The sequence below is a fragment of the Eufriesea mexicana genome, unplaced genomic scaffold (assembly GCF_001483705.2).
Source record: "Eufriesea mexicana isolate 0111107269 unplaced genomic scaffold, ASM148370v2 scaffold4744748211, whole genome shotgun sequence".
In the NCBI taxonomy this organism is placed as follows: domain Eukaryota; kingdom Metazoa; phylum Arthropoda; class Insecta; order Hymenoptera; family Apidae; genus Eufriesea; species Eufriesea mexicana.
In genome coordinates, this window is record NW_016907866.1 from 138,883 (window position 1) to 163,645 (window position 24,763).

General features: G+C 41.3%; 1 protein-coding gene across 2 annotated transcripts in view; it reads left to right on the forward strand.

The window, feature by feature from the left end:
- Positions 1–246: 246 nt before the first annotated feature.
- The window catches only part of LOC108552969 (protein turtle homolog A), a 208,169-nt gene continuing 183,652 nt past the window's right edge, over positions 247–24,763 (forward strand). For both annotated transcript variants that reach the window (XM_017907725.1, XM_017907802.1), the window contains exon 1: positions 247–414. In XM_017907725.1, coding sequence (XP_017763214.1) covers positions 247–414 — 168 coding nt within the window. The remainder of the gene's footprint in view (positions 415–24,763) is intronic.

A 24,763-nucleotide genomic window follows, 5' to 3' on the forward strand; every position in this document is an offset into this window, starting at 1 on the left:
ATTCGCTCGGTAGATGGCGAGCCGGTATTCTGAATCGAACGACTATTGTTCTTACGACTGTATATATACATTTCTTGCGCGTACAAGCAGTTCTGGTCTCTTTGCTGTTTCCGAACACTAACGAATGGAGTCTGTTCTTCCTTTACTGAAATCATTGTCAGTTGGAAAAGCGATAACGAGGAAGTTGGCGCTTTCAATGTGATTTAATCGTCGTTTCATTGATTTCCAGGGGCGCACAGCTACAACATGCCGCATGGAGGCAGTGGGAAGAACAGCAACGCTCATCAGAACAGTCTGGATGACAGTGCACAATCTCGACCGTACTTCGACATATCGAATTCGAAGAACGTGACCACCATCAAGGGCCAGACTGCGTACTTGAATTGCCGCGCGAAGAACTGGCGAAACAAGACGGTAAGTGAACAATCCAATATGATTGGGGATCCATCTCACCGAGTCGTGCTACGGGATCTTGAGATATCAAATTTAGGGCTGGATAAGTGCGAGACTTGAAAGCTGTTCATTGCTGCTAACAGATTAATCATTTTATCCACCAACTTATTTTTGTCGCTATAAACCGATCTCGAGAATATATTTCTGCAAAAACTGTTCCACGAGAAGGGAAACATATTTCACAAATTATGTTTCCCTAGATGATCGAAAGCGATGGAGAAAGGTTTCAAAGTCAAAATCAGTTCCTTAAACGAAACACTAGACAAAGAAAACTTAGCTGAAACTTCTGAACTCGTAGAAGGAAGCTTCTCATAATAAAACTTCCTGAGTACCTATCAAATCATCTGCTTGGCTAACTTTCCAATAGACGCTGAAATATTTATTACAGCCATAATAATAAAATTAATATAATAATGCGAATGAAAGAATACACGTGACTTCTGAAAGAATTAATGAAATCTCGGTATGAACATTCCATAGCATCTATCAAGTCATCTTCTTGGCAAACTTTGCAGAAGACCAGAAATATTGTTATGCTTTCTATAATTATTCTGAAGTATTTATTACAACTGTCATTATGAAATTGACATAATAATGGGAATAAAAGAAGACGCGTGACTTCTGAAGTAATTAATTAAATCTCGGTACCAGCATAAACTTACTGGAGTTTCGAAGGCTTCGTCGAACGCGCAATTGCCATTCGCAAAGTGCAGTTATGCAAATAGCGACATCCCTTTAAAATATCACGAACGACGGTGCTCGTGACAACAGTCGCCGTGGAACATCAAATATTTGTTAACGTGTATTTAGACGTGGATTGAATCGACGGGGTCATGTGCTGCGGCGCTTTGAGCTTAATCTGGGTCAACGGTGGAGATGATTAAGGACCCTCGATTCACGATCCGGCGGAACAGGCTACGCCTGGTATTAATTATTCAGGGTTAACCCTTTCTGCTCGACACTTACCGTGTTACCCCCGACAACCGACTGAATGCTCGAAAAAGGCCATCCTGCCTGCAACGTCTCCTACTCATCCGGGAGAAAAATGCAGTCAAGGATAACGCGATCGATTCGACGTACCGATGTTCAACGTTCGAATGAAAAAGTGGAACGAATACCAGCTGTAATTCCAATGTAATTGATAAGAGTAACAGGGGGTGTGCACGTGTGTGTAGCGAGTCGAACAGGGTGATCGATACCCGCGCTGTGGATTTCTGAATGGGGCTTCTGAGAGAGGTGCCAGCCACGATGTCGAAGAAAATATGGTCCTTTTTTCCATTTCGTCCTCTTCCATATCGCGTCAAGTTGGAAATAAGACACACCAGGTGGAGCAGCAGTGGAATAAAAATTTAAATATAAGCTTGAAAATATGCCAATGTGAAACATTTTTGAACGGAACTGTAGTTTGGGAAATAATTCAATGCATACCTTCAAATGGGACACCCTGTGTATCAAATTTTGATTAACTGACATTAACAATTGGCCCTGACCGTCAGCCAGTCGGTGGTAGATAATAAAGACGGTCACTCTTGATCCAGAACATGCAAAGAATGATATAGTGTAAATCCAAACAGACCCACGCGTCACCTTCCAGCTGCACCGTTCACTAGCCAAAAGTTATAAATTAATAAAATCTACTGTACAATCTACAATGACTATTGTCACTGCGAATGCATAAGGAGCAATGATAATAGATACCGATTAATTCGGAGGATGTATAATTTATAGCCCAAAGATGATCCACCATCACGCAATACGTGAGAACTACCAAAGCGCATTGTTGCCGGGGAGATAACATTTTGTAAGGAAATTGGACGACAGTTTGTCGATAAACTGCAGGACAGCTTAAAAGCACCGGACAACGCTAAACGGGGGGCAGAACGCAGGGAAATTAAAATAATTGCCGCGCGCATTTGGCGTCTGAGAGAATAAGGGGCGAAATTAATATCGACGAAAGGCTACAGGCAAGCGGGCAAAAAGCGTGGACCTCCATCACGAAGATGGGCTTACGTGTAAACGTTTTTCCCTCCGTGCTGAGTGCAGGAAAATATCGAGTGTCAATATTTTACCGACACAATGGATCGTCACCTGTCTGTAGCAAACTGCAAGGGATGCATCGGAAGTGCACTTGGTCGCCGCCGACCTTTCCACCCTGCCATTGTACAAAGTGCAGCTGCCCCACCCGGTATATGTACTATGCTTATCCTTCCGAAATCTCCGACAAATATGAACGGGGATTTTAATTATAGCGCATTCACTGGCCACGCGTATCTGCAAATGGTACTTGCGTAGGTTTATTTACAAGGATGCGTGTTAACCCTTTGCACTCGGCGATCTTTTCGTTATAGAAACGTAGTAATTCGAAAACTTTCTGCCATAAAGTCGGTGATATTTTCAAAACGGTAAATAAGTGCAAATTAACAATAAGTCGTAGAATTATTTTATATCGTTATTCCACGTGTCGTAGGGCAATTTTAAATTCGAAATATTAATTAATAACGATCTTTCGAATCTGATTAAATGGCGACTGAGAGTCGCCTCTCGAGTGCAAAGGGTTAAGATTTTGTATGGCAGATTGAAAACGTTTGAACTTTTAATATATTATTTGAAGGAAGTAAGTTTTCTATGTGACTTCGTATAGTTTGGAGATGAAGTTTTGACTCGGTTGTTTCACGAGGTATTCCGAAATATGAGTTTGGGGGCTGTTTTCACCCTTTAATATGGACAATGGTTGATATATAAGAATATTATTATTTCTATCTATTTCGGTTCAAATTTTTCATATACTTTCATGTCGCTTACATCTTTATCCTTCGAATGTTCCTTTTAGATTAATGTACAAATTTTAATAAATTGAGGTAATACCAGTAAACTGTTAGGAAAAAAATGTCTAACATTTTCAAAACGGTTGCTCGGGAAGGGAATGTGGAGTAACGATAAATCTTCGAAGATTAACGTGTTTTATTCAAATTCTTGTGTTACTTTTTCAGACAAATTTATGCGTATAGAAGAAGCGTGGGGAGGAATTCACGATCGTAATTCATGTAACCGTATTTTATGAGACTTTCTTGCTGCTGCCTTGGGAGAGATTAGATCGTCTGGATTATTCACGGTTTATTCCGCGATTCGAGGATACCAAAAGGTGTGAAGTGCCACTATCGACTTGATTTTCCACTTGTTGAAAGGAAATAAAAATTATTTTTCAACATTCAAACATTCGAATAGTTTACAGTACAATTCGTAGGCGTTAACCCCTGCATTACGATATAATTATGAAATATTGTTTAAATTTAGTTAACTACTATGCACTTCACATATGCCATCGAGAATAAAATTAGGTGAAAATTTTAGAAATTCTTCGAATTTTGGACTTGTTAAAGTATTTTGCGTATAGTTATGGTCGCGTGATAAATGTAGCTTAGAACCTTAGAACCTTATAAGCGATTTTGTTAATATTGGAATAACAACTAGGATAATTGATTATAGGAGATGTTTGTTACATCCAGGATCGTTGATCCAAACGCATAGATTTATTTCCTGTTCTGGGTTTTAATGCCCCTGTTAACCTTTGACGTTACTAACTAACATCGTTACCAACTAACCACGATCCTATCGCGAACGTTGCACGCCAAATTAATCTTGGGCAACTGGTTTGATCGAATGAGCGATGAACTGGTTCAACATGGAAGTTGTGACTTATTCACCAACAACTTTCATCATTTTGTTCGTTCTCTGAATATGATTTACTGAATATACCACCAAAACTCACGAATACACGAAGTAATGATGAAAACTTCTTCACATTTTTCATGAAAGCTTGAAAGCCTAAACAAAATTTAAAATTATTTCAAAATTTCTTCCTATTTAGCGTAATAGGAACTTCGTACAATTGTGTTGAGCATATATTAAAACGATCTTGTCAGAAATCGATCAACTACCAACGATACATTTTGATCGAAAAGTAAGAAAACAGTTCAACGACATATACGACGCTTACAGTACGCTCGTTGGAGTTACGGGTCGCGGTGGCGCTAGTGAGTTAAGTACGAAATCGTCCCAAAGCATTCACGAGCAACAAAAGATGAATCAACGTGACATTTGAGTTCCTTACAGTGTAATAACGATGCTTTCGACAATTATTACAACAATACATCGCTTCTGAAAATTCTTTCTGACAAATCAGAACTCCATGCTTGTAATAAATACATATATTGCAAATACTACACACATCGTTCGCGAGTCTGATCTCAATACACGTTCTTTCCGCAATACATAGTTGCTCTCGAATATTTTTGCTCGCAACAAATATATTGCAAATACTGCACACAGTTATATACGTCGTTTAAACGCGCGCGAGCGAACTCGGGAACTCGTGTACACACCTTTTAAGGCGAGACAATCCGGATTAATCCGTAAATTGAAAAAACAGGTAGCGATGGAAGATTCGGTGTTTGGTCGCGAAAAAGTGGTCTAACCGTGTCCAGCTCATTCATATGTATAACCTAACCTTGTTCCGATTGGGTTCTGCTCGGGAGCAGCGCGTTGCTTCGAAATTCGCGTCGGAGATACAGTCAGTTTCTAACCGCGACGGGTTGCTGGCGAAATTTTAATGATGCTGCGTACGATCGGCCGACGCGGGTGCTTGCCAAGCTTGCGGGAAATTGACTCGAGTAATTATGCTCGCGCGCGCGCGTTCTCCGCTGCTCGGCACTCGCCGTTAACAGTCGAGCCATCGTTTCTAACTTTTCTTCCTTCCCCGCGACAATTAACAGGCGAAATAACGCCGCGATAAACGCGTCGTGCAACCCTCGTATGTAATTGGATATGCTTGAAACAGGAGTGGGGAGGCGATTAAAGGAGACTTTCTGGCACAAAATTTTGACCTGGCTCTAGCTCGCTATACGCGTCGCTATGTGGATAGATCAAATTCGAATTGGTGGAATTTCTCTTGGAATTTTAATTCTTTATTTCGTGCATTAAAGAATTTTAGATCGTTCGAATATTTTTTCGATTGTGTAATTACAGGATTTTGGAATTTCGCGATTGGAGTGGGAAATAGTATGTAGTAATCATTTACAATTAATAGTGATCTCATCTGCTGAAAATAATTAAATTTTAAGCAGATGAGATTTATTGTCTTATTTTATATTTGTCTTCAGAATCATAGAGTGCTGAGATGTATTTTGAAAACTTGATTAAATCCACTAATTTCACTAATAAATTCACTAATGTTTCATTTATTTTCATTTTAAAAAGTTTCAATTGCTTAGACATATTTTGCACGTTATGCATGATCGCAGTGTGTTAATTAGTATACACTATTAACGAATTAAATTTGAAAATTTTCTGAGAAGCTTAATATGTTGTTTACTATTACTACAAAAATGATTCTTTCAAATAACGTGAAAGAGGTGTATTTATAGCTTTTTAAGTTTGAATATAATTCTATAGCTTTAAAGATTTAAAATGGTTTTGATTAGGGTGTAATAAAATCCTGTCAGTTAAATGTAGTGAGGGTAATGGATAGTAAGTTGACGAGTGCCTGTTAGGTTAATGTCGAAACGCGATACTAGCTGGCAATAAGAGCAGGGGATAAAAGCTTTCTATTTTCTCGTTCGAACTGATTCCAGGAACTGATGGGAATGTAGTAAATAAAATAAGAACGTCTTGCCGGGAGTATTTCCACGATACTGTTAGAGGTGGTTCCAGATAGTATTGCCTTGTTTTTCCCCAATATCTAGATTTTACATTCCGTACAATATTTTTCTCTATAACATCGTCAATTTTATTTCGAACGAATTAGCACTTATTTCCAATAGAGGCTTTTTAAATTTCTTTTTATATAGAAAATTAATTATAATTTATTGTTTACTGTTTATTACATATTATTATACAAATATTCTCCTTTTCTCTACAATAATAATTTTAAAATTTGACTGTAAATTTTAACTACTTTTACGTGTCATATTACTTTGTTTCTATTTTTATATTAACTGTGTAATAACATAATGTAATTTCGATATAAATTTCCTATATAATTCCAAATTTTTATTTTATTTTTACATTTTATATTCTCGTTAAAATCTCCCAAGAATGATAGAAAATTCACTGTAACTTCAACGATTAGAGATTTCCCGTTTATTAATTTCTTTGCTTCGAAATCGATCGTCAGACTGGCGAACGAATTTCTTCGAGATGAAATTAGCCGAGAGCTCGTTCGCCGCGTAAAATTTCTGCGGTCCTAGTCAAGGTTCATCGATGCTCACGATCAGCGCAACTAAGTTTATTCCGTAAAGTACACTCCAGTAATTACAACCGAGTTCGAGTATTTGGATTCGAGATCATGTTTACACGATCGCCCATTAAAACTTTGGAAGAGTTGAAATTCGATCTGATGTGCGTTGGACGAATTCGTCAGGGCAGTTAGGAAAATTCGGATATTTGTAGAGTCCTTATACTAACTATATCTCGTTAATACTAACTTTCGACAGACCTTTTTTTCAACATCCTAGCCCCATGTTTTTCGTGCCAATTTCAAAATCAATGGAAATAAAAAAAGACAATTAATTATTCGAAATCTCCAGTCTGTCGTACACTGTATATGTTGGATACGATGTTCCATGGAAATTGAATTATTTTTAATTATTTTTGCCAAGTTTTAATCTTTCTTTTCCTTTGACGCATTATGGGGATTTAATATTGTCATGAGTAAGAAATAATTTTGATCATGTTGCATAAAGTGATTGCAGGAAGCTTATTCTCAATAATTACTTCGAGACTTTTAGAGCACCATATAGTATTTAAAGAAGCTTCCACAGGGAAAATATGCTACAACTTTTGGACAATATTAATAAATTTTTAGGCTATGATGAATTATTATAATTCTATTCCTGGTTACAGGTCGTTATAGACGAGGTAGTTCTATTTTCACGCTGAGGAGTGCACATTCATGATGCACGAAGCTTTCCACTATCGTGTATTTATAATTTTCGAAATTCCTATTCCATATTCAGTTACAAATTCGAGAGAACCAATATGCAGTCTAAATAAACCGCGTGTCTCCTGTCGGAATAACGGTATTTTCAGGTGTGCATATTCGTAAACCCAGACCTCGGGAAACCCTAGTAATGATACAGACCAGTCATCCAAATGGGGCAAAGTATAATTGGCGGAAGTCGTACAAGGCACACGTCGAACTTCAACGCAATATTATACGAATCTCACAATTTACAGTGAACATTATTGCATTAAAATTCCACTTTTAATTACATGAAATATTACAACTTGTTTGTTTTTGAACCAAGTCCAACAAGGGTCAGACATATTCCCAGAAATAATAACTTTTGTATCTAACCCGTACATTCCTGTATAGTTACATATCCATGTAGCTCTATATACTTGCATATCTCACAGTTACACTTCCACACGACCGCACATCTGAAATGAAAGAAGTAAAGTATTTGAATTACCCAAAATTAATTATGAAACATTCTAATTATGACAGAGCTCATTGTTGTGGAGAATAAATTTAAAAAGTCCTATTTTTAACCATAGCCAAGTGCACACGACGGTGAAATCATTTTGAAACCAAAAAATTAGGGACCTCTACAAACAGCTACATACGTTGCCACAGTTATGTAGCAAGGAGATAACCAGTATCTATTTTGGTTCTCGCATCTGACCCCAGCATTTCTCTAACCCACTTCCCCCCATTCTCGGAGTCGTTTGTCTCCGATATATACGGCTTCCAGCCAATAAAATGCACCTCGTACCTTTTCTATTGTTCCTGTGACGTGTCTGTATATCTCGAGTAACAGCGGCGATTGCTTAGAGAGCGCTGCTATCGCGAGTATCGACAATGAAGCGTTGTCCTTTCGACAAATCGATGCTGTCTAGGCACTGTCTAGGTAGTTGAAGATTACCGAGGCGACATCTACAGTGGAAACGAGCGAGGAAAAGACTAACGACAGAAATCGTGCAAAGTTAATCCTGCGGCGTTATTGATTGCAGCTTGTTTATGCGCCAAGCGAACAGCGTTGCATGTAATCCTTAATTAGCGGGCAGCGACGTATGTCGAGACGTTATAGCTATTAGGAGTTTTATTACGACTGAAGTTAAGGAATATTCCCGAGAAATATGTGCCTCTTTATTTCCTACATATTTTTCTCTCTATTTGTTTCCTTTTCCCTTTCCCTCCTCATCAAGAGTGATTGTAGTTTGCTCGAGAAAGATTATGCGCGTTGCTAACTATATTTTTAACTACCTCTTTGTGTTACGCTATTACATCACCATGCATTTATTCTTATCTCTATAGGTCCGAGTGAATTAAAATTGACGTCTTTTTGTGCAGCTTAATATTCGAGGTAATTATTAATTGCGCCTGATAATATAAATGTTCAGAAATTGGGTATTTCTTGAGTTGGTATGATGCATACAAATCATTCAGACTCAGATACCTAGTCTGTGTACGTAAAAAATCTCACGATTATATCTGCAAATTGTATTTAAGGAAAGTATTTATTAATAAGGAGTATTGAAAGGTACTGTACAAAAATACTGAATTAATATTGGCTATGATATTGGTTCTACATGTCCACTTAAATAAATCAAAATAATATTTACGGTGGATACAATTCGGTGTTCCCATTCTTCAGATATTCTCTGCTCTGAATTTAACGCCGAAACTCGAATAAATTCTGTCCGAAGACTGTACTCCAAGCCCGTCGAAAAAAGCCAAGAATCCCCGATACATTAACATAAACCTCTTTCTGCCTTTCTCCACACTCATCCCCTGAACATTCTCTACGTTCGACGCTAAACGATACTCCGGATACATTTTTGGACACGCAATTTTGCCCGAATACTCGACACGATTACAAAGATCTACGATTTCAATGGAAAAACTGTCCATCATTCGGCCGCGTCAATTCACGCGTAAGAGTGTCCGCGTAATGGGACACCCTCGATGTCAGTTGTGCGGGCGATGATCCGCGACGTAGCTTCGGCTGAGAGCGACGACAGCGCCGAAAACAAAAGTGGCGGTTGATCCACCGACTCGCGTTACGCGTCCCGCCATCGGTCCCCATGCGTAACCCCACTACCCGTCACGCATACCCCCACCACTCGGCATCGGTATGCCGACGGACTCGCCATTAATTTTCTATTGTATCCAGCCCCTGTCGAACGAACGTTTCTATTTATCTACACGGTCAGCCCGGACCAGCGTCGCTGCCGAGCGATGCTTCGCGGCATTGTCAGGCGGCACACGCTACTCAGCCATCAACGTGATGCGAAAGCCGATTCGCGGCACGGACATTCGATCAAACGAAAGGAAAAAGCGAACTTCCGGCGCGGGAGACTCTATTGCATTCTCAGCGCCGATGCTGCCACCACGCGGAGGACGCGGACGGCACCCTTTACCAGCTGCTACTGACACTGCAACTACTTACGTGTAACTAGTACATAAATGCATTATACAGTCGAATGAAGGTAGTCGCCGTGATACAAGTAACGGGAAATGTCTCTGTTTGAATAGAAGGCAACATAAATTTTGCTATGATTACGTCAGTTATATTAGTTTTGACTATAAAAGTGATCAAATATCCGAATATAGAGCGGGGCTAGTATGCATATTCAACTGATGTGACACGTTGTTCCTTTCATACATTTTCTGCAGGTGACAAGTAGAGTATAATGTAGCAAATGAGTGAGGGGGAAGAGAGAGAGAGAGAGAGAGAGAGTCAGACAGACAGACAGAGACAGAGATAGAAATGGAAAGAAAATATATTTAAGCTTGAAATTAAGAAAGAAATACAATATTTAGGTTATATCTATCGGAGATACGGACCGTGGTGGCGCTAGTGAGTTAAATGGAAAATCGTCTTAAGGCTGTCTCATGTAACGGAAGATGAATTATTATATTCAGACATTTGCTTGTTTAATTAACGATACTTTTGACTGGTATTGTACAATATCTTTGTGATCCATCAATATATTCTAAATACTGTATATACCACCGAATTATTTTCTAATTATACTCATACAACTTTGAGGGCATTTCCTTGCTATGTAAATCATTATTCTTCACATATTCCACTTCAACGCTTATACATCAATTTCGATACACATAATCACCGAGACAATTGTAATATAAAACGAGTAATTAAAATCTTAGACGTTAGCAAACATTAGAGGTACAATAAAGATAAAATGGTATACATCTGTTTACTGATTGAAACCTAAGTTATAAATTATGTTCGTTTTACGAACCGGTACGACAATTTTTCGATCTTATCCAGCGTGGAGGGTAAATATTTCTATTTTATGAATTAAATTATTTACCCACGATAAGGTACAATACCCGAGCTACGGATTCGAAATTATTTTCTGTGCCATGCTTCTGTATGCAGTCGACACGTTTATATACGTTTGCCCCATGTCGAATTTCCTCTTTTTCAGTACTTGTTTATCCATCGAACAAAAATATACCGGCGATATTATTTTAATATATTCCAGACCCCCAGCAATTCTTAAAGAGCCGATAAATTTCAATTTAAAACCTGCATCGTACGTTATTCCAGATATAATCCGTGGCTGGTATCGCCAGCTGACTAAGTCATAAACACCGACACCAGGGAATTGAAAATTTCACGAGGTTCATTACCAGTAATTGCTCGGGAACAAGCTGCGTTAAGTGCTAACAGGATGTTATAGTTTCGATCAGAAGACCTTGGCATGTGAAAGCTCCTTTCATCGGAGGTTTGTGTGACTTTAGAACTTTAAACGTACCTCTGTCTTCACCTTATCGTATCTTATCGTAGCTAAGCTATGCACACATGCCTTCGCGATTTTACAGGGGTCGGCTGTTAGGTAAAATTCGCTTACGCCAGTGTGTCGTGTAATTACGGCATTACTCCCTCCATTGCTTTCCGATATTTGCAATGGAGTGCAAAACTGAATCTATACTACGTCAATATTTCAACAGCTATAACTTGTAACTAGGGAAAGTCGTGCAATAACGTTTACCGAGCCAATATAAGGGACAAAGCCTGTACTTCCACGTCCCTAGATTTAATTCCTACTCAGATACAACACTCCATGTAATACTCCATTTTTAATTACTCTGAGCTGTCAGCTGTCACGCAGTCTTTTTGCTTTTGTTGGCAACACTTTACCACACAAATGGCGCAAAATTCAAATCTTGCGTCTAACTTTGGACGTGTTTTAATTAAACTCTCTCAGCTAATACGCTTCTACGGGATCGTTGTAGATTCACCTAGCCATTCAACGTTATCTATTCAGCCCAAAGTAAATTCTCGACTGTTTTTCCAATTTTCTCTTCCTCCTGCCTCTATTTACCTTCGTAGCATACGTTGCGTACGGTAGACACAGAGAAGGAGCATCAAAGTCTTCCTCGCTACGCGTTTGCTCCGTGTACGAGCAATTCGTTGAGGTTATGTGAACGGACACCTGTCAGAGTGCCATTTTCCCAATGCAGGTATGTCCAGTCGTTGCATTATTAGCCTCGTTATTTCGAAACCGATATTACTTCCGTAAATGAAAGATTTTCTCTGCCAACTAAATAATGCGTGCGCGGAAATCGCGTTAGCGAGGTTATGTTGCGGCCAATCGGTTTATTTTCGAGGTCGCGGATGGAACAATAACGTGTACCGGTTATACCTATTGTAATAACTGACGTAAATTATTGCGGCGCCCAAACACGGCCCAACCAGCAAGAATTTCAATAGCACGCTGCTTTCAGTCGCAATAGCACAAACGTCGTATACACTGTGGCGAATCCAGAATAATTTTCAGATATAAAGGACGGTCAATTGCGATCGTTGGAAATAAATTCATCGATACCAATGCGATCCATCTTTGTTTGTAGAAAGCTTTCCATTGCCCTATTCAGTTACTCACTGGCTTTGTCAAATTCCGTGGAGACCATTTCCACGTTGCTCTAGACACGAAGGGTCTACCCGTTCGGTGAAACATGACGACGCGGTGTGACGCTGCATCGTTCAAGTGTTGTCACGCGGCCATAATCACGCGTATCCTCCAACCTCGAGTTGCCGTTTCGAGTTTCAACTAGTGCTGTTCTCGAAAAAGGTGTCTTAGAGCGAAACGTTGGTATCTCTGTGAAATGGTTACAAATTTCGCGCTATCGCGAAACTAAATGTCAGTCGACAGGCCGACATTGCACAAGTATAAATAAATATGGCGCAATACGATTCCACGGGCGAGTTATCTAACTTGGGCACACTCTTTCCCTGCCAATTTCGTTTATGTCAACAGTGCAGTAATAAATATAGTAACATAAGGAACACCTTATCGCGTTTCATGCTTGTCTATTACCCAAACTCCGTATACTACTATTCCTGTCCCATAAACTCGGATAACCGAAAATCAAGTTTCTTTTTTCTAAATTGCTTTAGCTCGTTGCTCGATAATTCGTGCGAAATATTCGCGCGATATCTACATACGTGTAACGAATTGGTTGATTTACCTTTCGCGATTTAGCGGCTGAAAATTCCCCAGGATTCCCTGGGTACGATACAATTATGACGGTATTACCCGACGCGTCATTTTCCGAAATTGCTACCTGAAACGTGTTCCATTATCAACACCATCGTGGAAACTTCAAACGACGCTTCGACAGAAGCGCGCAGCCATGGGCCGAGTGAAATTGAACTTACTGCACTTTAAACAGCTTTAAGCGCGATTATCGCGTTCATAAAGGAGAGCCATCGCGGCGCGTTACGACCTGGTCCTGATAAAGTACCGTGCTCCGTGACTGGGCCAGCGTTGATAACGTATTAACGCTAACGACCACTGTTAGGAGTGTGTCGCGCGAAATTTTCTCCGGCTGGTGTTATTGTTCTCTTCGTTCAGCGGTTTGGACGACCGGTAATTCATCGCGTCCCGGCAAATTGGGTCGAGTTAGTTCAACGGAATGTCGGAGAGGCAGCCCGAGAGGGTCCGCGAGGAGAAGAGGAGACAAAGACAACCGAACGAACGTTCGTGATGGCCGACACGCGAAATGGCTCGATGTACTAGGGCAACTAGGAACTATCACGTATAAACTTGTCCAAGTTCCTCAGATTTTCCGCCTCCCTTCTTCTTTTATCTTCGATCCTCGATAACACCGACACAGTTACACCTCGACGCCATTCACGTTTTATTTCTTGACTTCCGACTCGTTGGTCAGTATCAGTTTCACTTCAACCGGATTGTTCATGCGCTGGCTGCGTTTAGGAATGCACAGTCGCGACATCTGTCGACGCAGAAAGGTATTACGTCATTATTAGTTCCTCGCTCGGACGTTGGGCAGCACCGATCCTCCACCTCAGCATTTCTAAGGAGAGATCGTGATGTAGAACGCTGAAAATCCTAGAATTATGGGATCGAGTTTGTAGCTCAGTCAAAATTAGTTCTTTAATTTTCTACTTGCCTGCCTTCGTAATTGTTAAATTTAATTCATCGCACGTGGAGTAAGCTTAAACGAAGTATAGTAAAAATAGAATATTAGGAGATCGTAAATAAAAATATGAGGAAGTAGCAGCGGCTGATGGTTGCGGTATTTATGCCAGTGTGTTAGGTTATGTTTCAGGGTTGCGCATAATAATGGAACGGGGTTTCGTGGCTGATGGTACGTTTGTATGCGGATACAAAAACTGAAAGTATTAATTACTAGGAAACAATTGCATACAGTTTTAAGGGAGAGGGAGAGAATGATAAATGAACGTAAGTGCTATTTATCGTGTCTTATAATTAGCAATTTTCTAGCCGCCTGTGCTTGCGTGCAATGTCTTATCGATGCTGTCTTAATAACTGTTATAACAATCGTAAAGAGCAATCTACCTCGCGTGTATCTATCTCTGGATTCTTCAACGATCTCTCATCGCGTTCATCGATCGCCCATTCGCCACGTCCTCTTTAATGCAAACGAGCTTCGTTAAGTGACCACTACGATCGCATCGGTCAAGATCTCTACGTCCAAGACTTTTGCAGGGTACTGTACGTTCCTCTTATTAAACATACTTTTTCACATCTTCTGTATTATATTTATGAATATAATTATATCTACCGTGTTATATTATACTGTACTATACCGTGCAGGGTAATTTGAATACTTAAATAACATTACTGATAATAAATATAATATAATGAATAGTTATACAGCGGTAATATCATATTGTATTATGTTAATAATATCATATTTATTATCAGCAATACTATTCGAGTATGAAATTACTATTTGGTATACCCTGTTTGTAAGTGTAATGTAATAGATATTGTGTTATGCTTTCGTTAGTACTTCTTCGTGAAACTTTTTCTTAAAAAGGCAAATCGAGCGTCGTTCGCATAATGACGCTACAAAATGGCGGCTCACATGGCGTCGTTTGAAGTGAAATAAATTCCTCTCGAAATAAACCTGTTACATGCTCAGAACGTTTAAACTAACGCTCTGCGCTAACGAAAATTAATCAGAGTTTTATTTCATGCCCCGTCCCCGCGTTTCTAACTCGTTATTTTAGGGTATATTGTTTCAAAGGTGGCTCTAGATAACCGGCTGCGCGCGATGTTAATACATCGTGGCACGTACCACAGGATATTACCTGTTGTGTTTTTCTAGGCAGAGAGACGTAGTCTAGTTTTTGCGAAGCGTGGCAATTAAGTTCCCTCGCGAGCTACTCCTATCTCGGCACGGTGGTCGAAATAGAATGTTTAATTTACATTAAATGTATTTCTTGCTCTCAGACATAGTTAATCATCGCGCTATGCATATATAACTTCAGTCGAGATAAATAAATAGATGACTAGACAAACAGGTGATAATTGAATATTGACACGTCATTAAATTCTCTGAAAAGTTAATTGCAGAGTCGAGAAACTGACAATTAGCAACCCGTTTGGGAATTAACGTCTCTATGTATACCAATTCTAACGCAAACAAATTTTTTCACATACAGGGTGTTTCAAGGCCAATTTGTACTTTTCGCCAAAACAAATTTTCAACCCCTTCTCACGACCACTTAAATACAATACTCTGTATCCTGCTTCCAAGTTCCTAGAACAATTGCGCAGCCTTAATCTATTACACATAGTCCCATCTTCTGTCGTCGTCCTTCTCTATTACGAACTCCTACGTGGGTCCTGTAGCCTGAAAACGAAATCTCGAATGGATTATACAATACCGGAGCAACGAGCACAATACTAGAACAACGACACCCCATTTACCAGTACAAAATGGCCGAAACAATCGTTCCGCGCATCGTTATCGTCCGCGAGTACTTCCGGTCAGAAGCTCCCACTGTCTAGCCGCGATCGCCATCAAATTTCTTCGCCCCTTCGATCCAGGTCGCTGGACCAACTTGCTGGAGTATCAGCGCGGTCGTTAGACACGGAATAATTACCGGGTGGCGTAAAAGAAGGGAGGAAAGAAACGGAGAACAAGGGGGGAAAAAGAGGGAAAAGAAAGGGAGAAAAAGGTGAAAGAAAAAAAGGGAGTCGTCCCACGTAGTTGGGAATCCGGCGCGTAATGGCAGCGCGCCTTAAAGAAATTACTGCCGCGGCGCGCCGCAAAGCGCGCGCCAGGAAGGTTTATTAAACGAGCTTGGCACGAAGAACGAGCGTCGAAGGACGGGGCGAACAATTTCGCCCCCCGGAAAGATTAGTTCACCGTGGCGCTCTAATAATCCCATAATGTATCCCGGAGAAAAAAAAGGAAGGAGGAACGGAGGAGGACGGCCTTCCCGCTTAGGAGAAAAATCGACGTAATGGCGGCCGGTTTCCGCCCTTTTGAAAATTCGCGGGCTCCGCTCTTTTGATAATTTATGGATTATCTTTCGCCCTAATCGCCGGCCATTTCTTACCCGCCTACGTTCCTCTTCTACCAGGAAATCGTTCTCACTACAATCTACTTACCGCCCTTGTTAAACCAAGTACCACCGCGTAATCTGCTTTCTCTGCCTGAGGATTGTGATTAATAGGATTAAGGAGGCTACGCTGCACGTGTGCCTTGTGTGATTGACGGAATCGTGAAAACATGTAGCTTTATGGCCTCAGAGGTACGTTGAGAAGAATTATTTCGAGGTATCAGATGTTTTTGGACTGTATTGTATCATAGCAGAGGTATACACGAAATTGAGGGAGTGATTCGAGGTATGAGAATATGTATGAAAGGTTTAAGCGTCAGTTTTGTGTAGTGTTTCGCGTCTGATCGCGAGGAGCGGGAGTTATGGTGCGCGGTGGCGCTAGTGTGCCGGTCAGCGGAGTCGCGCGGACCGGGCCAGTCTAGCCAGAAGTAATTCCGTGTCGGCAGCGTGATTTATTTCGCTATGAGAAGATGGATAGGTAAATAAATACTCTTATCTCACATCTTGTGTTTCTCATATTGTATCTCATATTCGAATTTCCATTTTTAAATATTCTCTCTCCATCTGCGAACCTTCGGCATGAGCTGTGGTACAAAAAGTTTAATACCGTATTAAAGACTTCAAAAGAAACTCGAATCGGGAAAGGATGTTGTCGCATATAAGATGTAGGAGACTGGAAAAGGAAAATTTATTACCAGGAGATCAGAATAATAAGATATGGAAGGACGATGCTTGCAAATTTCGTTTTATTTCTCAATTTCGTTTTTTATTTATAACACGCAATTTCCTTCCATATTTTGAAACTTTAATTAAAGTATACTGATCTATGTGAACGTATGTATGAATTCTCCAAACCTCTTCATTTATCACAGATCCTCAAATTCTTATGTCTGTCATTAGAATTGATCTTTCTTCGCATCGAAAATCCTTGGGACCACAAATCTCGATTCGATCGCGGGAAAAAGAGAGAAAAATTTGAAAAAAGGAAGAGATGCTTTCGTAACGAGCTGCGGTTTAAATGGAGCCATCGCGGGACAGTAGAGAGTGAAGCATACGCGGGCACGAACAATGTGTGTGGCGAGCAGCCAGAGGAAGCCGCTGTTACGACGACGCCGATCCATTCGCGTGAGCACGATGACAGTGACGAGAACAATGACCGCAATGACGACGCTTTTTCAATTAAGGCCGGCCTCGCGCGAGAACAACGCGTCATGGACGTCCGCGTGCGTTTTGTCGATCCGCATGTGTCTCTACCTCTTCTTTTTTCTTCTCCTTCCCTTTTTTTTCCTTTTCCTTTTTTCTATCTTTTGAGAGAGCTCGATAAACGCGCTGATTATCGTTTGGCGGGAAATTTCGTGGTCGATTTCAGAAGATGAATGGTTATGGCTGGAAGCTTGTGGATTGATTGTGGTTCAGATTGAATGAATGGTTATTTTTCATAAAATTCGAGTTTCGAAAGTTCGGATGATGCATTTTATTCCGATTTGACATCGTCGGAACGATAGATCACAGAGATTGCGTGGTGTTAATATATATTTTATTCTAGTTTGTCATCGTCGCTGTGATAGATCACAAAGATTGTGTGCAGGTAATGGGTTTTATAATGTGTCGATTTGTCATCGTTACAATGACAGGTTACGAGGATTTTATAACGTTAATATGAATTTTATTTTAACCCGTCTACGCTGTAATCATAGTCACAAGCATTTTGTGACAGTAATATGTATTTTGCTTCGAGTTATCGTCTTTAATCACAAAATATTGTCAAGCAGTGTCAGTTGCGCGACCACTGTGGTTTCAGCTTACGTTAAGTCATGCCAGGTGGCGCACTTGTGTTATATCCGTCTTTAGTACTCGTAAGACTAAGTTGGTGCTGTGATAGTGTCTTAATATTTACTTCATATCGCATCTTAATACGATGGTACGATATCGATACAAAATTTGACACTTTTCAGCAACACCTTTCTAATGACTCGATATTGCAAAATTTAATTAATTTTGGGTGATTCATTTATGCATGATTTTATTGCGGTGTTATTGTCACGCAAGTCATATACAAGTTCATTCCTATATTGGGAATAATAACAGTTTCCAATCTCACGTTTCAATTTTCCCTCTCTGGGAAGGTAGAGCAGAGGAAGAAAAGGTGCCGCTAACCTTTAAGTAGGGGAAATAGAAATCGATGACCGGTTGGTTTGATTCTGAGCCAAGCTCGTAGCAAAGTAGAGGGGAAAAGTGTGATAGTGCGCAGATGAATGCTTGCGGTGAGCACCAAAACGGTTGAAAGGTCCTGATTTTAAAGCAATTCGACCGTAATTGGGGTGCACGATGCTTCATTGTGCAGAAAATTAGGAAGAGGACTTTATAGCTGTGTTTTGATGACCACACAACGGGACTTTTCTGATTAACCACTTACCCTCCATGTCGTCCGTGACTCGTTTTATAGTCAAGAGTATTATTAGAAGTCTTCGTGAAGAGTATGAGAGATTTCACGTCATCCAATGACGTAAGAATTCCAGTTCGAGGGCTAAATGCTTCTTAAACAAACCAAGAAGTCCCTTACACATTTTGCTAGTTTTAATCTTCCTTCTTCACCTTTTTCTTTTTTAACTACTCGTTACTGGTGATAAAGGATATTGGAGTAGTTGAAATCCGAGTTCACGAGCGAAGTTTACAGGGTATATTAGCAAAGTTTGCTGCTTTACCTGTACTAGGTAAACGTTAATTTTTAAAACTTACAGCGGTCTCACTACTCGTGTGATCATTTTTCGTTTGAATACACGATCTTATTATAAATACAGTGACCCTAACGTTACAACATAAGGACACAGCGTCAATCCTAAGCAGTCCCTGAAATTTGACTTAATTCTGACTACTGGACACATAAAACCAGAGATATTTCTAAATTAAGCACTTGTCGAATCTTCAGCCTCGTTCACCAATTAACCAGTTCAACATAGACATCACTGCTGATGTGTCCAGCTGTTCCTTATTTATTTACATATATAAAATATAATTTTCGAGACAAATAAGTCGTTTAATCAACCATCTCAGCTAACCAGGTCCATATTCACAGGTACAACTCGCTTCATATCCAATAAGACCCTATAATGCGTATAGACACCTGTCCGATGTCATCTTCATTCAGCTCTCGCTCACCTGCAAACCAGTCCAGCCACTCGTCACTGCAATTCTTCGTCCCGAAAATCCATGTACATTAATCTACAGCAATCCGCGGAACGACCAGGTGCAGATTCTTGCGAGTAACCCGCTAGTGGGACGATCCCACGAGCGGTATGGCTAGCTCGCTCAGTTTCCGTAGTCTCCGGGCCAGTGCCCAACGAGTACGTGCTCGCGTTGGCGCATATTTCGCGACACACACGCGCACACCTACACTCACGTCGCGTGGATTATCTCTATTTATCGTACGTGCAATCCTGAGCGGTGCTTCAGGAAATACCGAAAGAGGATTACTAGTCACACGGCCGAATGCGTCCGTGGCTTCATTAATTCAGGGTGCACATCCTTCGCAAGCCAGCTTTTCCAGCTACCGTCCAACCGGTTACACACGTCCTCTGCACGAGCATCCGTCGACCATAGAAGTCGACGAATAACGTGTTACGGAGTTAGACGTGTCCAGCAGTAAACAGACATTAACGTCTATCGCGGTTCGTTGCTGTACCTCAGCTGACCCTACCAGTCGATATCAGAGTGTCCGGTTTTTCGGCTGGTTTAAACGGTATTTAGGAGGATCCAAGGGTGGATCAGATGGGAACGAATGGCAGACAGGATGGATAATAATTGTTCCAGGTGTCGTCCGAGAATGGAGCTAGGGGCTATATGGTCTTACATAGGATTCGCGACGTGTTGATTTCGGTACTGTAGAGACAGGGCGGTTGTTAAATAATAGGAAACTATTTATTAAACATAAAGTATTGTAGGGGTAGGGTGGCTGTTAAATAATATAATTACTATTTATTAACCATAAAATATCATGTACAATGTGCGGTGACGGTAAAGACTACGAATATAATCTATCAACTAAACTCTTACAACTACAACCACACAATTATACCTAACAACACGAATACAACTAACAACACCTTTTTTCACAACTCTCTGCTACGAACTCTAATATACTACACGTACTACGACAAACTACACACTGCCTACTCACACCCTTGCATCCCTATTTAAAACCATACATTCTATCCTCTTTCATATCTATTCTCTCTTTCCCAATCACACTTCCCCATGCACTCCTTGCAATCTTACCCTCAGCGAGTCACGTAGCCCAAACACTCAAACGCATTCCTAAAGACACTCTTCACTTTCATCCGATATATTCATAAACATCCCGTCCACATGATCCTAGCGCACGGTCATTCGTCCTTTAACTGACGAAGATCCATCGCCAAGTGGGTGATGAGAGCAGAGAGACAGGTTCTATCGAAAGCTTTTTGGGTCTCCCAGTACTTTCTGCGGCAGCATGGGCGTGTCGTAGGGCCTGGAAATAAATAAGCTGATAATAGATTAGGATTTATTCGACATTTCATCCCGAGAAGCGGTATTCGATGGATTTCGTGGCGAAGTTTCGCGGAAAGTCTGATCGGCCATGCGTCATCGGTGTTGTCACGGATGGCTGTTTGATTTAGAAACGTCCGTCTAGGAAAATCGGTGGCTACTGGAGGACTGCCAGGATGAACACACTTTTCGTTTTAACGGCGCAAACAATGATAACGAAGCTACATAAATTTTTGGCTGGTGGGGGACATTTCGAGAGGGAATATCAATTGCAGGTTTCGAGGACGACAGAGGATGGCTTCGAGTTATAGATCATGTGGAGAAATTTTACTCGGAATCCTTATCTTTAAACGTTGGCTGGTCGATTGAATTGTTTTGCAATTTCAAAGTCGACCTTCCGAGATTTTTCTGGCTGTTCAGTGTGGAAACATTACAAGTTATGTTCTAGTTAGGTTCTAAATATGTATTACTTTAGGGTTCCATCGAATTTATCGGTATATTCATTATGATTATTTATACGTTTGCCAGACTTGTGGGTATATGTACTTCAACTTCTGATATGATACAGGAAGTTCGGTTTAGCTATGATTAATTTTGAAGTTGAAGAAGACTGACTTTCTTCTAGGACGAGTCATGAAATCTTGTTTAATTTTTATGCAAGTATATGTACATCTAGGGATTATTTTTATTTAAATGAAAACGGTTTCAACAATTTTTCTCGTGAAATTTGGAATACGTGAAGATGATGCGTCATCGTAAACTTAGTGTTAAGGGCTGAATGCTCTTGCTAATCCCATAATCCCGTCATCGTCACTAAACGTAACACAATTCCTTCATCACCAAGGAAACGATTAACACGCAAAATAAAATATGTAGACGAAAAAATCTACGTAATACATGACTCGAAACACCCTAGAACCATAATCGAACCCAGAAGAACTCAGAATTTCCTCGCTCTAGCGATTCCATTAAATTTCCTCCCTCAGAAACCACCTCTTCCCTAGTCGAAGACACCAGTCACCGATACATCGCCATCGGCATATCGATAACGACCGCCATCACGATTCTCTGCAGACCTCGCCATCTTCGATTGTCCCCTTCATCTTTCCCGTGCAATCATCCGGACAATTCCAAAAAAAAAAAAGAAAGGAAAATTCCCTAGCATCTCGCTGCACATAGCAGTGCGTGCCGACTGCGTGATATCGGCGAGGAATTTTAATGACTTCCCATAAATCCGTGGCGGGGTTGGAATTTCGCGTTGTTTTTTTGCGGCTGAGCATTCCAGTAGTCCTCCTTAGTCGATCCGTCGAGGAGGAATGGCGGCCGTATCGGTATATCCATCCTGCTTTCTGCCCCATTACAAAGGTGGAACGTGGAAAAGCGGCGGGAAGGCGATAGAAGACGTATAATTGCTGGGAGATTGAAAATTCCGCTGGCAGCCCGTCGCCTGGATAAATCTAGCCTGTGAAAATGTCAGCCGCTGCTGGCTGGAATACAGGAACGGTCGTCGATCGTGTCGGTCCACGCGACGCACCGTCCAATCCTTCGAGAACTAACGAGGCAGAGCTCGCTTCACCAGCCACCCGGCTGCCGCCATTTTCTTCGCGCGGCCGCCATTTTCCTCTCACGCGCCCGCTTGCTCTATACTGGAATACTGGTTTCGAGCCACGAATCCACGAGACGTGCAACCTCGCCGTTTACAGCCTTCGTTGTCGGTTAGGGACGTGCTCAAAAACTGCTTTCCATCCTAAGTTTATTAAATAAATAAGTAAAAAGTATCGATTCTTGAAACTATTTAAAAATTATTTTAATTAAGCAACAATAGTACGCTTGAAATGAAATACCATTCATAAGAAACGGTCGCTTCTTAGTCGCTCAGAAGATATTTCACAGCCTCCTCTAAACACCAATAGCCAAATTTTGTTCACACGAATGACACTCTACAAAGATTATGCTCTCCAAGGCCCAACGCAAAGTTAAGGTATCTCATCGTAGCACCTTTAAGAATATCCAGCTGCGAAGAGACCACTGGTTACTACGATGATGGGCCAAGCGCGATATCGAAGACGTTTGAAAATTCATCGAGACCCATCGTCAAAATTGGTGGAACAGGGTGTCTCTGCGGGCGCAGCCGTGAAGGAAATCGGCTCTGCTAATATCGAACGCGCGAGAACGGGAACGATGGTACGGATAAAGTAGGGATTTAACGGGAGAAAGGGAGAGGAGAGGATGAAAGGAGCGGAAGTAGCAGCCGTGGCAGAGAAAAATAAAGGCGTCCAGACGAAGTAGATCGACGGGTGAAAGCTGCTGCCGGTGTCCTCGTGGACCTTGCGTTCCTCGGTTCTGCAGCACCGGCTGCGCGATCGGAATCCGGGAAATTTCGTTAGACCTAACCTCTTCGAACGTTAGATATCGAAATCTTGTTTGAACGACGCGATTATCCGGAGACGTCTCGCTTCGAAATGTCGGGACTGGGATCAGATCGTAACGAGAGCCGAATCGGTTCCGGAAAATACTTGTCGGAGATGGTGTGGAAAAATGTGTACAACATTGGACAATTGGGATAATTTAGCGGTGGTTCTATCGAAATGATGTTACTTTCTTTCGTAGAAATATTGCACACCTCGATATATACCTAATCCAGTGATCTTCGATCTTCTTTACCTCACAAGGCATATTCAATAACTACCAATGCGAGTAAAGAAGGATTGAATACTATATGTGATCATACGTATACGTGATAAATAACATGAAACTTTATTATACAACCAATAATTTTATATTGGGTACTGGGAGCAAACGAAGAAACACGTTTTCCAGCTAAAAGTAACACGAAATCGCAAAATTCCTTTTACCTACATAACAGAAATGCTTCCAGCACCAAGACCAACACATCCAAACGTTCGACGCAAAGCTGCACAAGCACGTATCCATACCTGTGCATACCGCTGTGATGAAACTACAATACCGAACCCTATCCTCGACATCGGATTTACGATATTAATCTGCAGCAACAGAACCGATATCTCGCCTGTCAACATCGGTCGCGGCGCATCTGAAACACAAATATCAAACCGGTATCCACGACCACACTTTCCCCGTCGGTTAATCGAGTCTAGGACCCGTAGGCGCGGCTGAGATTCGACAGGCACGCAAACACGCGACGACACACAGGGAAGCAGGTATCGGTGGTGGGACGTAACGAAAGCAACCGAACGCCACACGGAGTCTCGTGTTCAACGGTAGCAAAGGATTCCGGCGAGCGTTTCCGGTTCGTCAAAGCGAAGTGGCTGCCGCCATACTTAGGTACATTGCACACTTTGCTGGAAATTGGATCTTAGGAACGGTGTCTAACCAAGAAGGATCTGCAGAGTAATCCCCGGGGCTCTGGCTTCTGGGTTGGGCGTCACCGTTGTGGAGTCAGATTCAGCCCGTGGATCCAGCGTGTGCAGGCTTCGCGCGGAAAAATGAAGACTGGAAGAATCGGATGAAATTGCGAGTGGCTGAGTGAATGGGACGGACACAATTGGGAAAAACCGTACTGGCAAGATGGTCGTCTGGATGAAAGGACGATGATGGAACGAAATGAGAAAGTGAGAACAGGATAAGCTGCTTTGGCGGGGTCTGCGGCTGGCAATTAGCTGGCTGTTAATACCCTCACCTGGACCGTCCCATTCGTTTTATTTCGCTACGAGTGGCTAAGGTGAACGAGAGCATAGGTTTAGACACGATGATTGTTCTTTTGGGAAGATCGATGATAGGATCCCGGTGAATGGCTGCGTGTTACGTGTTCAGTGGCCGAGTTCATTGTTGCCGGATTGTTGGGTAATTGAAAGGTTCTTTGTTCGACGGTACGGGATAGGTGCTATAAATTCACTGGCTATGGCGTGTAGATAAATTATAGGGGA